The sequence below is a fragment of the Crotalus tigris genome, unplaced genomic scaffold (assembly GCF_016545835.1).
Source record: "Crotalus tigris isolate CLP2741 ecotype Arizona unplaced genomic scaffold, ASM1654583v1 scf7180000017980.1470182205:1502881, whole genome shotgun sequence".
In the NCBI taxonomy this organism is placed as follows: Eukaryota; Metazoa; Chordata; class Lepidosauria; order Squamata; family Viperidae; genus Crotalus; species Crotalus tigris.
In genome coordinates this window covers 555,592-572,324 of record NW_024096756.1, presented here as the reverse complement: position 1 = coordinate 572,324, position 16,733 = coordinate 555,592, and the positions used below count along the sequence as shown (strand labels likewise).

The 16,733-nt window shown below is 35.9% G+C and overlaps 2 protein-coding genes across 6 annotated transcripts in view; one reads left to right on the top strand and one right to left on the bottom strand.

Annotated features, from left to right (window-relative positions):
* Nucleotides 1–16,733, bottom strand: part of ARL13B (ADP ribosylation factor like GTPase 13B) — a 42,129-nt gene that overhangs the window by 16,535 nt on the left and 8,861 nt on the right. The gene's annotated exons all lie outside the window — the stretch shown is intronic.
* STX19 (syntaxin 19) lies at nt 10–15,249 on the top strand. Its single transcript, XM_039345866.1, has 2 exons — nt 10–2,988; nt 9,893–15,249. Exon 2 carries the CDS (start codon nt 9,949–9,951, stop codon nt 10,828–10,830), a length of 882 nt encoding a protein of 293 aa, XP_039201800.1. The 5' UTR covers nt 10–2,988; nt 9,893–9,948; the 3' UTR covers nt 10,831–15,249.

Here is a 16,733-nt window from a genome sequence, read left to right as displayed (position 1 = left end):
TATGGAAATGCTACCTACTATGGTTAAAAATCAATGCAAATCAATATGGATAAGCAGAATCTATACAAATAACAGGACACACACAAAACATTTTTCTATAGCCCAGGGGTTCCCAACCTTGGCAACTTTAAGATTGGCTGAGGAATTCTGGGAGTTGAAGTCCACAAGTCTTAAAGTTGCCAAGGTTGAGAACCCCTGCTATAGCCAAACATAAATATTGCTGTTGCCTATTTATTAATAGTTTCTTCTTAGTGGAATAAATACAAATCGCTAATTTATTTTCTCGCTAATTTATTTTCTCACTTCTCTTAAATGTCAGAAAGCCTATATCTTGATCAAACACATCCTGGGTGAACTAAACTCAAATAATTTTCTGTAGAGGCAGTTAAAGCATTATTTTCCTATTATGCTTGTCCTTTCTAGAATCTACACTGCCTTAAAATGCTGCCCTTTTTAGACTAATTCTCTGAAAAGCAAATACGTTGGAATCATATTGAAAAGTGAAATTTATGTAAAAATGCCTAAGTCTGACTCTGATGATCATATGATAATAGGCTTACAACAGGCATGTCAAACTCGTGATGTCATGTGACATTGCACGATCTATCGGGACTTTTTTCCCATTGCTGGCAATCGGGTGGGTGTGGTTTCGGCGTGACACATCCAGTCCGTGGGCCAGCAGTTTGACATGCCTGGCTTATAATGTTATGTTGTAAGAAAGCAACCCTATGAGCTTTTTATGGCAGAAAGTTTCACTGGGTTTACTTCAAAATAAGATTGTGGTAGAAGTGTTTGTGTACTGTACATCTTCCTTCATACACAACTAAGGTCACAGTAAAAGTATTATGAAATCAAAAGTTAAATTACAAAGAAAAAATATTGTTCTTGCAAGTTTTAAATTTGCAAGTTTGAAACTTGCAAACTATTCTTAGAAGCAGCTGTAAGTTTAGAAAATGTCTTGTTCTGGTAACGGATAGACATTTCCAAGTTTATGATCTACCTATATGATAAAGTTCAGAGCTGCCCTTATTTACAGACAGGTTGGCAAAATCCCAGGATTTAAAATAATCAGATAGAAAAGCCTATGTACAATGTAGTTGATAAGATTGATCTTCCTATTTTTGTTCTTCTAAGGAAAAATATAAATTTTCATTAGTCACAGCAAAGTTATTAAAATTGTTAGAACAATATTTCCATTCCTTGGAAATGAACTACAAACCAGCATATTTAGGCAACATTCTTCCCTACTTGTACTTGTTATGATTTTTTTCAGTGTAGGTTACAAATGTCTAGATCAGCCATGTCAAACTGCAGGCCCACGGGCCAGATGCGTCAAGCTGAAACCGCTCTCATCCCATTACTGGCAATAGGGAAAGTCGCGATACATCATGCAATGTCATGTGACATCACGAGTTTGACATGCCTGGTCTAGATAAATAGTACTGACAAGATCTGCATTAAAACATTTGATTTAGAACCAAGAGCATGCTTAGTAAAAAGAAAGTGCTCTCTTTGTACTTTACTTATTTTGTTAAATTGCTCTAAAATAGCTTTCCCCAGCTCAGTGCTTTTTTCTAAATATGTTGGACTACAAACGGAGAATACTATGATGTCGATTACCAAGAAGCATTGCACAAAAAAAGCGAAATTATATTAAGAGATATATAAAACAGAAGACATCAGCTTCTCTGTAATTTTTTCCTTAAATGTAAGTTTGCAAATTTACCTATTTTGGCATCAGGCAACTATTATACCAGAATCACACAAGTAGTTATTTCATGTCTTTTCAATTGATTGTAATAAAATTTTAATAATTGTTTAAATGCAAGTTTAATTGTTCTTTATCTAAGGAGCTTAGTACAGTATGTACTGTTCTTCCCCCAACTGATCTTTATAATTACTCTATGAAGTGTATTGGGATGAGAGTACAAGTCCAGATTATTCAGAGAGCTTAATGTCAAAGAAGTATTTGAGAGAGAAAGAAAGAGAACAAAAACCTAAAGCTGTCCACTTCATTACAAAACACTATCTGCAACTGTTTTCACAACTGTTTATTTCCTCATTAATTTTAATAATGATACAATAATGGAATATATGGAATTCAACATCATATAATTGTTTTCCCTTCTACCACCACTTTATATATTGAATAAATGAATAAAATGATGTGCTGTACTACATTCTCTACATCACAGCATTTCAGTTGTCATGGATTGGTTCAGCTATATAATAATAATCTGAAAGTACAAACAGATAGCAAAATGAGTAAAACTCAGTTTGCACATAGACCATTTAAGAAAAGTCCATAATTCTCTTCAAATCTCAGCAATAATTTCAAATATGTTTTTCTTTGTTAACAATATATTCCTTTTATTTAAAAAAACTTTTATATTTGCTTAAGCTTTGATAGTGTACATCCAAATAGCAAAAGAATAAAAATACAAAGCTAAGTAAAAAATAGCAATTATTAATAAAACATTACTAAAACACAAACAAACTTGTGGTAATACATTCTCCCCTTCCTCAATGTTTTCCTTGTGTTCATTATAAGTATTTGATGTTCAGGGACTTCATTTTTAGGAAAGCAATAGCATTAAGCAACAGGTATTTTTACTTTAAGCTAGAAATTACAGTAAGGAGAGAGCTAGACAAAACACTTCCTGGTATTGGCTCATTAGAATAAAAGGGCCTGCCTTGAAAGTAAGGTAGTACAGTATCTCTAACAGGCAGAACCAGATTCTCTAGGAGTAAAGTAACTAATTTGCTTTTCTACTACAGTGCAATATAACCAACTAAGACTCTTACAATCCATGGTTTTTCAAGGCACACTTCCTAAGTAATTAAGTTCTAGAAAGATTAAGCAAGCAGAAACTTTTAAAACGGGAATCACATTCCAGATCTATTATGTATGCACACATGGATAATGCAAGGGTCATATCCTTAAGTACAAAACGATACTGAACAACAGGATTTTTTAAAGGGAAGAAGGTAAGTGTATGGTGTTTATCATATACCAAATAATTTAAATTAGGAAAATGTAATATTTAATATTTAAAATAGTGTTTGCCCTCTGCTAAATGTAACATTATTTCTGTTGTATATGTTTCTAGAAATTTATTGCTTTAATATAGAAATGTTAATTTGTTAAAAGTATTTAATGCTTTAAATGTAGTTTCTTTTGAAAGCATACCAAATTCTTCCTTCGCACAAAGTTTCCTTTTTAAAACTGAAGGGTTACTGAAGTTGTGGTGTGAACAATGGATTGACTGATATTCTCAGAGACCACAGAGAGACCATATTGTGAGGTTAACTACATCACATACAACACTAAATGTGTGTTTGTGTGTGTGTACACACACTTCTAAATCATGTTTTGGTTTGGGAATGGTAACATGTTTATTGTACATATTTGAAAAGGAAAAACCCTTTACTAAGGATTTACTAAGACAATGTCTAAACAGGCAGTTGAGAAACTTCAGCATTTTTATTACAAGAATTATGAGAATGGGAGTGTATGTGTACATTGCTAGCAATGACATCATCTGCTGTGCATGAAAATACTGAATATAGAAACTCAACAGTTCAGTTCAGCTATAACAAAGGATACTAACAGTGTTAGCATGCAGATTTAATTTAGGACCTCCATAATTTTGAATTATGTATATTATTTGAACAAAATTTATTAAAAGAAGCAATATTATTTTTCTGTTAAGGTATATTTTTATCAGCATGCTGCTATATAAATATAGTGCAATGCATTATTACTTCTCCTTTGCAGCAGACAACATATTTGTAGAGAAGCCACCTCTCCAACCCTGGGGATGGGAATTCACAGATTTTTAATACTGGTCAATAAATATCACACTACAATTCTACTTCTTGAAGGACTCTTACTTTCTTGTTCCCAGTAGCATTAGCATAAGTCATACATCTATGTTGATATAGCAGTGATATAGTACTCAAAACTCATGTTTGTTGTTGCAGATTGATCTAGATTGTTCTAGTTTCATTGTAAGCCACTGTATACAATAACTCCACCTCATTCTTAACCATGCTGTCTTTCCCTGGGAGCGTTAATTAACTCCACCTTGTATTATTAGGATCACATATAGTACAGTAATAAACATCAACAAGGACTTTCTAAATCAGGGGTTCTCAACCTTGGCAACTTTAAGACTTGTGGACTTCAACTCCCAGAATTCCTCATCCAGTTTTTGGAGTTGAAGTCCACAAGTCTTAAAGTTGCCAAGGTTGAGAACCCCTGTTCTAAATAAAAAGTTGTGGAAAGAACAATATTTGGGTTAACTCAGGAAGAACATCCCTGGATATTTTTCTCTTATTTTAGAGGACATAATTTAAGGGTAACGCGAGATACTCAAAAAGACTCAGCTCTAGAAATCACAGTCCCTCTAGAAGTTGCTGCAAAATTGTATTGATTTTTTTACATGAAAAGCAGATTAAATTATAAATTCTAATTTAATGTGACAGTAAACAAAAATTATGGAGAGCCTTAAATAAAATTTAGTGTTCCACCTCTATTTTCTCTTTTTATTGTTTGGACATTCAGACCCCTCTAAGTCATTCAACGGCCAAGGTAATTTTTGGTCCAAATTACTTGAACATTTCTGATCCACTGTATATACTACTTAGAAGCAATGATTATGTAAGCAAAAAGAAAAATAAGCTGTATTATTCCAGAAAGGACTATACAGAATTACAAAAAACACTTTTCAAGGAATTATAGATCATTTTTTTTAAATGGCAAAAACACAAAAAACAAAAAAGCATTTATAATTTGTTCCTTCATTACAAAGCAATATTAAATAAAAAGATATATTTTTAAAAGAATAGTACCTTTAAACTAAGTAAGGACGAAATAGCACAGAAAAAAATAGATTCCCTAAAAATAGGGAGTTTGAAGAGGATTTAAGATGTTGATAGCTTGTTAATTATTTTTTGCCATCTTACCCCAAAAAAACTGTTGATTCCTTATACCAATGCTAAAGTTTGATAATGGTGTGTGTGTGTGTGAGACAGAGAGAGAGAGAGAAAGTTATAAAGATAGTCCTCATTTAGGACAGGGACCATTTGCTGTCACAATAGTGATGAAGTAGTTATTTTGTAACCAATGTCCACATTTACAACCCTCATAGCGTGTGTGTGTGCGTCCGTGTGCGTGTGTGTGTATGTGTTCACCGCTACATACACTTAGTACCTTTTACCACATGCATTTTTCCTTCCCCATCCACCCCACACTCCCAGACTAGGGACATTGCTTACAAAAGCTATCTCTTCCTAAGCTGCTTTTCTCCAGAATATATCCATAAAAGTGCTAACTGCAATGTAACAAGCTCAAATGAGTTGATTAGAACCCTCTTCAGGCTGGCATCTGCTGCTTGAAATTGACAAGACCTTAATCAATTACATGCAAACATACAGTTGTTTGCCTCACAACTGCAATAGGAAAACAGCTGGGGTAGCTCTTTCTTCACAATGTATATCTGCTTACTTCCTTCGTCTCCAATGAACATAAATGAAAACATCAATTCTCTTCTTGCTAACTATTTCAGCATTGGGGGAGCATACCAAGAGTGGAGAAGTGGGGAAAAAAGAGCTACAATATTTGCACTTTTATCATGCTTCCTCAAGAGTTTTGGAAAGCCTCCCCACTGTTTGGATTTACCCAGAGTTTTGGAGTCATATTTTTCTGATGCTGTAAAGCAAAGGAAACTGAAATAAAATTGTAAGCACAGTTGCAATCACATTATTTTTACTTAGCAATCATTTCTCTTAATGACTGAGTTGCTGGTCACAACTGTGATTGCTAAACAAAGACAATCGGTAAGACATTATTTTGGATTTTGTACTGTTGGATCTCTGAACACTCAAATACACTTTGCTCCAGTAGTGTACTCTCCAAGCCACTGTCACTGGTGACCTGGAACTGGTGCTGAGCATCTTTTAAGTTTGCCCTTTGATATAGTGTAGACCAGGGGTAGACAACCCAAAACACTCAAAGAGCCACTTGGACCCGTTTCCCACCAAAAACAAAACACCGGGAGCCGCAAAACCCTTTTGATATCTAAAATGAAGATAACACTGCATATATCCTTTTTTACCTTTATTATAGGTGTGTTTGTGTGTGTATGTGTGTGTGTGTGTGTGTATACACACATTAAAAATAAAAGTAAAAATATGACTCTTGGGAATATCCATACTATTAAAACAATGATCACCAAGAGAATGCTTTAAGAGAATAAAATTACATACACACAGAGGTTAAAAAAAGGATATATGCAGTGTTATCTTAATTTTAGATGTCAAAAGGGTCTCTCTCTCTGTCTCTCTCTCTCTCCCTATCTGCCCTTGGTCTGCCACTCCTCTTCCCTCACTCTCTTTCTCTCTCTCTCTCTCTCCCTCCCTCCCTCCCTCCCTCTTGCTCTCTCTTTCTCTCCCTCTCTCTCTCTCCCCCCCCTCCTATCTGCTGCTCACCTGGCAAGCTTCAAGCTGTTGTCCAACAAGCTCAGGGGTAAGCAACCTCATCTCTTTTATGACTCGTGGACTTCAACTCCCAGAATTCCTGAGTCAGCCTAACTGGGCTAGCTAGCTCTCTCCTGCCCTTCCTGCTTCCTGCAGAAACGCAGAAAAGGAAGGAGCTCTGCCCAGTAAGCTTTTCAGCTCCTCGGAGAACGCTGTGAGTGCACTCTCTTTTACACACACACACACACACACAAACACACACACACACACACACAGAGAGAGAGAGAGAGAGAGAGAGAGAGAGAGAGAGAGAGAGAGAGAGAAGCAGGGAAGTGCAATTGCCTCTCTCTGTCTCTCTCTGCAAAGGCGGCTGGGAGCCACAGGGGAAGGCTCAAAGAGCCGCATGCGGCTCCGGAGCCGCAGGTTGCCAACCTGTGGTGTGTAGACGTACCATTTGAGATAACAACTGACTTCCATTGGGAAAGAGAAGGTATTTTTTGGAAATGCTTCTAGGGAGGCAATGGTATCTATTGTGGGGGACATGTTCTGCAGATGTTTAAACAATAATGTTTAAGCGTGTGATATCAAAGTCTTTCCTGGATTGATACTCCCAGGTGACAGCTGTCAACTCTACAACGAACCTGGCTGCAGCCATCTTGCTCGTTCTAGGTTGCCACACAAATGGGGAGGGGTGTGGAGGGTTTTTGCTAGCCTAAACAATTCTGTGTCCTGTGGGAACCAAGGACATTCTGTTGGTTATTCTAATGGGTTGGAAATTCTACTGTATATGCCGGCATACAAGGTGACCCGGCGTATAAGACGACCCCCATCTTTATCGCCGAGCCACATTCCTAGAACGTCGTCTTATACGCCGGAAACTACCAGTATTTCCGGCGTATAAGACGACTCGGCGTATAAGACGACCCCTGTCTTTGGAGCCGATTTCAGCGCTCGCAGAAGTCGCCTTATATGCCGGCATATATGGTATTTGGAAATGTAGCTAATTGCATAGTATTGGGGTGGGAAGTTTGACTTTGTAATAGTGTAACTCTTTGGAAGGAATTTTAGATTTGGTTTCACTTTTGGCCGTGCCAATATTTTGTATCCAATAAACATGTTCTTTGAGGAAGCCTCTAGCCTCAGAGTTCTGATTTATTTGGCTCTATCTGTTGGATCCATGACAACTGCATAATTGGACTAATTAATTTCTGCAGGTTTCACTTTACTCTTTCAGTAAGGACATCTGTCCTTTCTTTCTATCCCAAAAAGTGTTCCAGTATTGCTACCTGCACAATTGAGTCAACCATTTATTTTCTCTGCTGACTGGGAAACTAAGTTTTTGACAGTTTGGGAGTACTGACTGCATTTTTTCTTCCTTTAGTGGAAGGGAGAGCAAACAGACATGAACCCATTTGCAGTGGGCCTTTATGGCTACCATCATCTAAATGAATCTTGTCAAGACTAATTAAAATATGAGTGGGAACCTTGTACTGGATGTTTTTGTAAGCCAAGACAATTGAGATATTTAAGTACACCTCCGGTGACTTCTTTTGCATTTCATTCTGTGACATAAATTTGAATACTTTACATACCAGTTGATTCACTTTAAGTTTACATTGGCCAACCAATGCTTGTGCTCTGGAGGTATTAAAACAAAATAAGAACTTAAATACTTCTTGATGTCACGGGATCAAACTCCTGAATCTTCAAGAAATATTCTACGCCCCAGAGGAGTAACTGCTATTTTTCTTTCTGACAGAAACTGAGTGAATTGGCTGAAAGGAAATCTGATGAATTCTTTACTGTAGCTTTAGATTTGTGTTTGTAAGAACTATGCATCTGTGTTTTTGATTCCACAGGTGTGCATAATTTGCCAGTCTCCTATCACAGGGAGAAAACATTGCTTGTTTGCACCTTATTCTCAACAAGAAATGTTATAACATAGATTTGTAACTAGTGCATACAGACTGGTAATATCTTAAGAAGAGGAAAAAATCATACAATACTATAATTAAAGCAAAGATATTTTCCAATTCTGAAGATGAAGTGGTAGTTGAAGGAAGTGTGATATATTTTTTATAAGGAACATCTCCCCAAATACATTGTCTTTATTCAAAATGATGTATAAAGTGCCACTAATGCTAAGTGTTTTGGACAACTTTTGGAAGTAATTTGAAGTTGAATATAAGGATACTCTGACAGTGGAAGAATAAGGATCATTAATTCCAAGTAAAGGCATTTAGGAAGTACATAGGCTAATATTTTACAAGCAACCAAAAGAAAGAGAATTCAATGTCTGTTCCTGCAAGCATTCATTCCTTTCCTTGCCTTGATCAGCTTATTTCTCCCATAGGGAACCACTCACAGCTTAAGAGATGCAAAACTACTATAGTTATTTGAAAAATAATTTGGCATGAATGAAGGCTCAGCTCTTCAAATCTGGTCATCTATGATGCTCAACAGTTTCTATTAATGTACCAAGGGATAGTGTTGTATTATCCATATGATTACCAACCATGGTGGTGGTAGTGGGCGGAGGGGGGAGAGGAGGGAGAGGATTGAAAATAAAAAGAAAAGAATGATGAAATGATAAAATCAGAAAGGCCTTATAATAAGATGGTGATGTGGCTACAATCTTTATCATGAGCTCCTCCTGAAACTTATCATTTTATCTGCATTTTAATCTACCACTTATTTTTAAATTGCTTCATTTTTCTCAATGATCATATCTTACTAAAAATAATATGCTACTGAATCTTATTTTATTCAAAGTACATTCACACTGCAGTCATGGGGAAAAAGAAGAAGTGCCAAGGTTTTGCAGAGCATTTGTACTGGAGCAACACAGGGCTAGACAAAGGGACAACCTATACCTCTTTCAGGAAAGAAGTATTTGGCCTTATTTCTAGAATGTATGGAAGAGATATTAGAGCTTTTCAGCTCTTTAGATTAAAAATCAAAAAGGTGCTAGGAACACAAGCATAGCATCTGTTTCCAATAACAAACTGACCTGCAACAGCAGACAAATGCTTGATTCCAATAAAAAGTACATCCGTTTTAAGAAGCTGTAAATAAGAACATTTGCAACCTCACCCATACTGAAAAACTGTATAGCTCTAATATAGGTGTATTAAAATACTAGTTTATATATTGATCATTTTAATTTGCCAAAAAAAGGATAAAATGCGGGGAAACAATAATGTATCAATATTAAGATGTGAAAAATACTGTGTATTTCAGTTTCCCTATAGCTTTCGAAACAACTTTCTAAAATGGATACAAAGAGTCTACAAGAAATTGTCTGCTACACCATGTGACAAATTTTTGCAACTTTTCTTTACAACAGTTTCTGCTATGCTTCTAATATGATTGTGGATTAATAAATGCTAATGAAAGTGATTTTAATTCTTAGGTATACACTGCTGACTTGGGTTTAATACTTCTGAACCTTAATATATTCATCAGAAGATGAAAGACCGCCTTCAAGAGCTTAAACTGAGAGCAAAGGAACTACAATTATTTGAAGAAAACAACCGTGTTGTTAATGCTATTAGAGAGGACCATGGAGAATTTGAACAAGCAGCTGTTATTTTTGAAAAGGAGCCCATAACTGAAAGGTACTTGCATGAAATACAACAACTTCATAATGATATTAATCGTTTGGCAATGGATGTTGAAAAGTTTAGTCGGCAGCAGAAAAGTTTGATGGCTTCCATGAGAAGATTCAGTGTGCTTAAAAAAGAATGCAGCAATACAAAAGCAATTAAAGTTCAAGCAGAGCACATTAATAAGGGCTTGGATGATCTTTCCAAAATAGTGAAGAGGGAAGAAAAACAACATAGCTCATCATCTGCCATTAGAAGAGTCCTCAGTTCTCAGTGTGCAGCCCTATTCCATCGTTTCCAAAATATAATGATTATGTACAATAATGCCATAACAAACAAACAAGAAAAATGTAAGGATTTCATTATGCGTCAGCTGGAAGTGGCAGGAAAAGAAGTATCAGAGGAAGAACTAAATAATATGGTTGAACAAGGGAAATGGGAAATCTTCAATGAAAATCTGCTCACAGAGGTCAAGATTACTAAAGCCCAATTATCTGAAATTGAACAAAGACATCGAGAACTGGTCAATCTGGAAAATCAAGTGAAAGACTTAAGAGGCCTTTTTTTTCAAATATCACTTTTGGTAGCCGAACAAGGTGAAATGATCAACAGCATTGAAATGGAAATCATTAATACTCAGGATTATGTCCAAATATCAACAGAAAAGTTCAGGCTGGCAGCTAAGTATCGAAAAAAGAATCCATGTAAAGCACTGTGCTGTTGGTGCTGTTCCTGTTGCAAATGATTTGTCCTCTGGGCAATTAAAACTGAAGTTCTGATCTACAAAATACTGAATAGGACCAAACATGTTATAGGGAAGATAGGCTTGCTGTACTACTAAGAATATGTACATTTTTCACATCATATTTGCTTTCCTTAATCACATTTCCTCTCCAATGCAGAATTTGCTGAGAGAAGAATTCACTACACATTGAAAATAAGAAAAGGGATCAAATGCAAGGATTTTGCCAATATACCACTGATATATATACTATATAACGTTATTCTTTGGTAGCTGAGTAATTCCTTGCTACAACTGTGAAAAGGGAAATTGTCTTGTCCTTTCTACATGCTGCTTTAAAAACATAAATGTGGCACAAAGGAATATTATTATCAATTCATTATCATGTCACAGGTACCAGTGAAGAAGCTGTTTGAGACAAAGACACTACTCTACTGTCATATTTAATTTTAAACAAGTTCTGTGGAATTAAATGCATCATCCTAGCAATTTTGTTTAAGTAGTTTGGATAAAGAAAAACTGCAAACCTACTGTTAATATAAGACAGGATATACAGGAAGTCTTCAGCTTATATCCATTTGTTCAGCAACTGATCAAATTTATGACCTACCAAATGATCCTCAAAGTTCCAGCCCTCTCAGTACCCCTGTGGTGATGTGATTACAATCCAAGCAAGCACTCGGATGTCTGGCTCATGATATGTCATGTGATCATATTTGTGACCTTCCTTGCTAGCTTCCCACAAGCAATGTCAATGTGAAAGCTGGCAGAGAAGATTGCAAGCCACTCCAGTAAGATCCCCCAGCTTACCTACATCCATGCAGCATGCTCTAAGATTTTCCTGCAGTCATAAAGGGCTATGTCATGTGAGTGCATCACTTAGCGATGGCAATCTCAGTTGCAGACATAACCCCAAGACATGCAGGAAGTGGTGGGAGTCCCAAGGCAAGAAGCACAAGGGGGGAGATCAGGGGAGAGCTTACAAGGTCGAATGCAGGACTGCTGCGAGAGGATGGGGGAGGATGGGATGTCTTGAGAGGTCCAACACAAACCGAGCATGAATTGAGGGAGACCCAGAGAGCTTGGGGGTCCAGTGAGTTGGGAGAGGCTGGGCAGGGATTAGGAAGCCCAGTGTAAGTTGCAAATGAGTTGGAGGATGAGGGGGTAATGGCACAGGCTCCACATGTGCAGGATGACTTACTCAAGTGACTTGCAATCTTTCCTACTGCTTCCCCATTAATTTTGCTTGTGAAAACCTGCCATAGCAACCTTATGGCTACAGATCCCTGTGACATCATAATTGTGAGCCTGGTTCCTTAGCACCATCCTGCCCTAACAGGAACTACAGCACTTGGGCCTGATCCCCATGCCTCCTGGAAGCAGTCACTATTTTAAGGGCCCCAACAATTCCTTAGTGGCTACTTTCAGAGCTTTGTGCGCCAATCAGCTGCCCCCCCCCCCAAATCAGCCAGCCAGAAGAAGGCTGCAGAGCTCTCCTGCCTCTTCCTGGCTTTGGAAGCCGGACTTTGCATGAAAGGCAGCTTCAGGACGAAGTTCTCAAAACCTTTCCCTTGCTTAACCCCCCCCCTCTCCCCTTGAAAGCCACATTTCAATATAAAAACAGAAAAAGCTGGAAAGGATAGATTTCCTGATCTTCCCTCCCCGCTAAATTCTCTTTCTACTCTCCAATCTCTACCTCTTTTAAAAATCTTACCTTGACTCCAGCTGAAAAATAGAGGAACAAAGTGACCAAGGAAAGAAAATATTTCTGCAGCTTTCTCCATTGAGCTGGAAAAAAAAGTCATTTCTAAAAGTTGGAGAACGCTGGGTCCTTGCAAGCTTTACTGTCATTCTGAGCTGTAGAGCTCAGGCAGGACTTAAAAGCTAGATTATAGACTGCCCTTTATAGGCAGTCATGTGGACAGCTAAAGCTTGCAAAGACCCGGCATCTTCCATTTTGTTGCACAACTTTTTTTTTTTTAAGTTTCATGGCTGGTCATTACTTGAGGCAGTTCATTTAACATTGTCAGACAGGTTCTGTTACAGTCATAACTCAAAGTCTACCTGTATTCAAGAAGTTTTCTTTTGCAAGAAAGTTAGTTATTTAGTTTGTATAAAATATTGTTTTTCTTGAATGAATTATTGCTTATTACATAAACTGCCAATGTATCACTGGTATAAAAACCTCTAATATATGTATGAGAAAGAGTAAAATAAATTACACCCACATGCCAGAGAACAGGAAGAAATTGTTTTATGTTGTGATTACAAGGAGTGTAGAAAAACACCTGAAACATATAACTAAAATCAAAATTAAAACTGAAGCCTGAATATTGGTTAAATTAAATCTGGAAAACCACTAAATATTGAAATAGTAAAAAGTGAACAGGCTTTCTATTTTTCTCTGTAATTATCATTGATAATTATTTCATAAATTTGAAAATTTATACTGCAGCAGTTTTATTAATCCATCTTTTCTTTGGTTTTAAAAAGGCTTCTTTTAAAATTAATCTGTCTTAAGTTCACTACATACAAGGCAAAGGAGGCTTAATTACTCAAGCATCCCTTCCTCCTAAAAAACCCAAAAGGAAATTTAATCAGGTTTACATACCGATTAAACACAATGGTGTTAACAGGCTTAGATAAAATTTTGAAATAGCTATAGGGATGTAACTATGCTCCAAAAACAAAAATAGAATTCTTCAATGGATTACTGTAACAAAACAAACAAACAAAAATACCGTAATATCAATTTTGGGGAAATATATAACCCAGTTTTAGGTTCAAGCCTGTGCCTTTCCTCATGTAAATCAGGCTTGTAAATAGGTAGAAAACAGAAACAGAAGAAAACTAGGAAATGTTATTAACAGCATTGAAGACAATTATTACTGTAAATGAGATCTTTTTTATTGCTGTACAAGATAATTAAAAATGTTAATAATAGCCAAATATTCAACTATTACAAACATTAAGTTCCTATTTGCAGAGTTTATTTATGTTTCATAAGGTTTACAAAGAAAAATGTTTTTTTAAAAAGGTGACAAAGCTACAGTCTACATTCAAATCAGTTTCAGTTTACATTTTGACCTCAGAATAAACAAACAAATAAAAATTGTGATTAAAGTATACGTTTTTACGGCTACTAATATGGAAACAGAAAGCAAGCAAGCAAGGAACTAATTTCCATTTAAAGAATAAATTTTGGACAGTCTTACTAACATATCACTAACATATTCTCACTTGTATAAAAATGAAAATTCCTGTTTGCCTACAATAGTGTACAATATATAATCTTTGTCATTAAAATTCAAAAACAATAATTCAGGCTATTTTTTAAGATTAAATAAGAGATTCCAAATTATGTGACTAAAGGAATTCGGACTTTATACAAACCATCAATAAAGTCTGAAAACAGAGGACATTTAGAAGGCAGGAGAATAAGTATGAATTTCACACATTTAAAATAATTCATTCATAACACATTTTGGCATTTAAACTTGGGACTTATCACAAAGAGCCTTAAAAAAAATAAAGCATGAAATAATCCCCAGCAGCTGGTGCTGTTTTTTGACTCTTAACATTTTTTTCTAAATCTTCAATTTATAAAAAAGAGTTATTACCTGCACATAAAAGTCAGTATCAACCAGATAGGTTTGCCAGACCAGCCTAGTCAATAAAGTTCATATTAATATTTTTACAAACAATATCGTCCTCAGATTAATGCAGCCTAATTTAAAATCATTTGAAGAAACAGTTTTGGCAACAGTGTAGGGGAAAAGATTATGTGCTATTCAGGAAGATTTCTATGTTTAAAGCAAAAGGGTTTTATCTAATTGTGCCTGAAAAAAATAAATATTTGATTTACGTGATATATATTGGAAAAAATAAGGATAAAAAAAGATGCTGCATCATACATCTGGGGACACTTTACTAAAAAACAGATTGTTCCATATAAACTGTCTTTGTCTTTCCCAAATGACACAGAAAGCAGTGTGCTGATAGGTGATAGAAATAATTGGCCTATGAAAAATACTAAAAAGTTCTTGTGATATTATGTGTAATTATTGATAGTTATTTGCTATATTTTCTTCCCTAATACACAATACAATTAGTTCGGTATAGTGCTTGAAGGCCCAAAATTGAGAGAACAGAGTTTTAGTCTTGCCTTGGAAATAGGCCAGTTGGATGACTTTAGCCCAATATTTCTTTCAGCCCTAGGAAGAAGGCAACGACAAATTACTTGCCAAAATGTTGCCAAATCACCAATTGTTAAGTCTCATGCAAAATCCAACCCCCTCAAAAAAAAAAAAAAAAACCTTCACCAAGATAAAGAAATAAATGCAACAATGAACAATGTGCAGTTGTATATAACTGACAGTCAAAAGCACAAGAGGCCATTTTTAACCAACTGCAAAAAAAAAAGCTGTGCTCTTTCTATGTCTTGTAACATAAATAAATGCTGAGTGGACATACTTTAAAAGGAGTGACATAAGAAAAACCAGCTAAGCAAGGCACACCATTCATGACAGAATGCTAGATAGAGAGAAAAAGATAAGGAGCTGCTCAGAAAGTAACCTAGTGCTGGTCTAGGAAAGAAATGTATGTCGTCCCTGTCATTGCTCTGCTTCATTCTACCTGTTACACTTCACTGTTTTCTTTCAAGTAGACAATACTGCTACAACATGTCTTATTTGTAAATATAGCTGTAGCTGCTGTTCTCCTAGTACAATGTAAAATGCTTTTAACCTCTTTAGTATTATATAAGAATGAGACTTGTTTAACTCAATAGAAAAATTAAGCCTCCCATCACAGACTTTTTTTTCTTTTAACAATGGTTTGTGAAGTATATTACAAAGACTGAATTGTCACTTAATGCAAAACTATAACAACATTATAGTTTATGATTATGATAATAATCTGAACTGGGATTTCCATTGTTAAGCAATACAGCTATAAAACACGATGCCATATGGCTACACTGCTTAGCAACTGTAATCCTGACTGTCGTCAAGATCCCAGAACCGTTTGAAATGGGAACAGGTGAAGTCCCAAGCAACGAGCATGGGGGGAAGGGGGGTAAAATGGAGTTGTTGGGTTTGTGGATGTTGTGAGCGGCACTATAGAATGTGGGTGGGCTTATAAATTGTGAGATATAATTCACCTGACCAGTAATTAACCATGATTTCTTGGGAAAAAATGTAAAGGATTATAATTTTTAACAGTTATAACGCCCTCACCCTCAGTTCTAGTTCTGTGTCTAGAATCTGTATTTATATACAAGCAATTTGTGACTAAGCATTGTTCTCAAACGGGTCTTTCATGCTATCTACACTATCAGAAAAAATCCTATTTAAATCTCAACTTCCTTCATTAATATATAATATAAAAAGCTCTAAAGGATTTCAACACTAATCTGGCATGAATTTTTATCAGGAATCAACAACACTTAAAGACATATCAACAAAAGTGGAAAGTCAGTCATGTTTACTTATTACCAAATCTCAATAGATAGCTAATGCATGCTGAACATTATGTAATAGGCCTATAGCTGGCTTTAATCACAATCGTGACACAAAAGGTACGGGTAGAGCTGAACTATACCTCAGCTTAGGAATTAGTCCACTAATAAGTTAGTGTTTAGTTTAGTTTGTTTTACTTTTAAAAACTTTTGGTGAATACCCACTGCTTTTAACATTCTGGAATTACTGAAGTAGTAAACATCAAAATCTAGAGTGGTATAAGGAAAATGCAGTTAACTTATATTACGAGGGCTTGAAATCCTTCTTCATGTTGTTGAATTTTCAGCAACGTAGCTAGTATGGCTGCTTTCCTAAATAATCAGTCAACATAAATCAGGAGTGTCAAACTCAATTTCATTGAGGGCCGCATCAGCATTACGGTTGCCC

What these genes read in the sequence shown, in the direction of transcription:
- STX19 (XM_039345866.1), top strand. Translation starts at nt 9,949, where the DNA reads ATGAAAGACCGCCTTCAAGAGCTTAAACTGAGAGCAAAGGAACTACAA.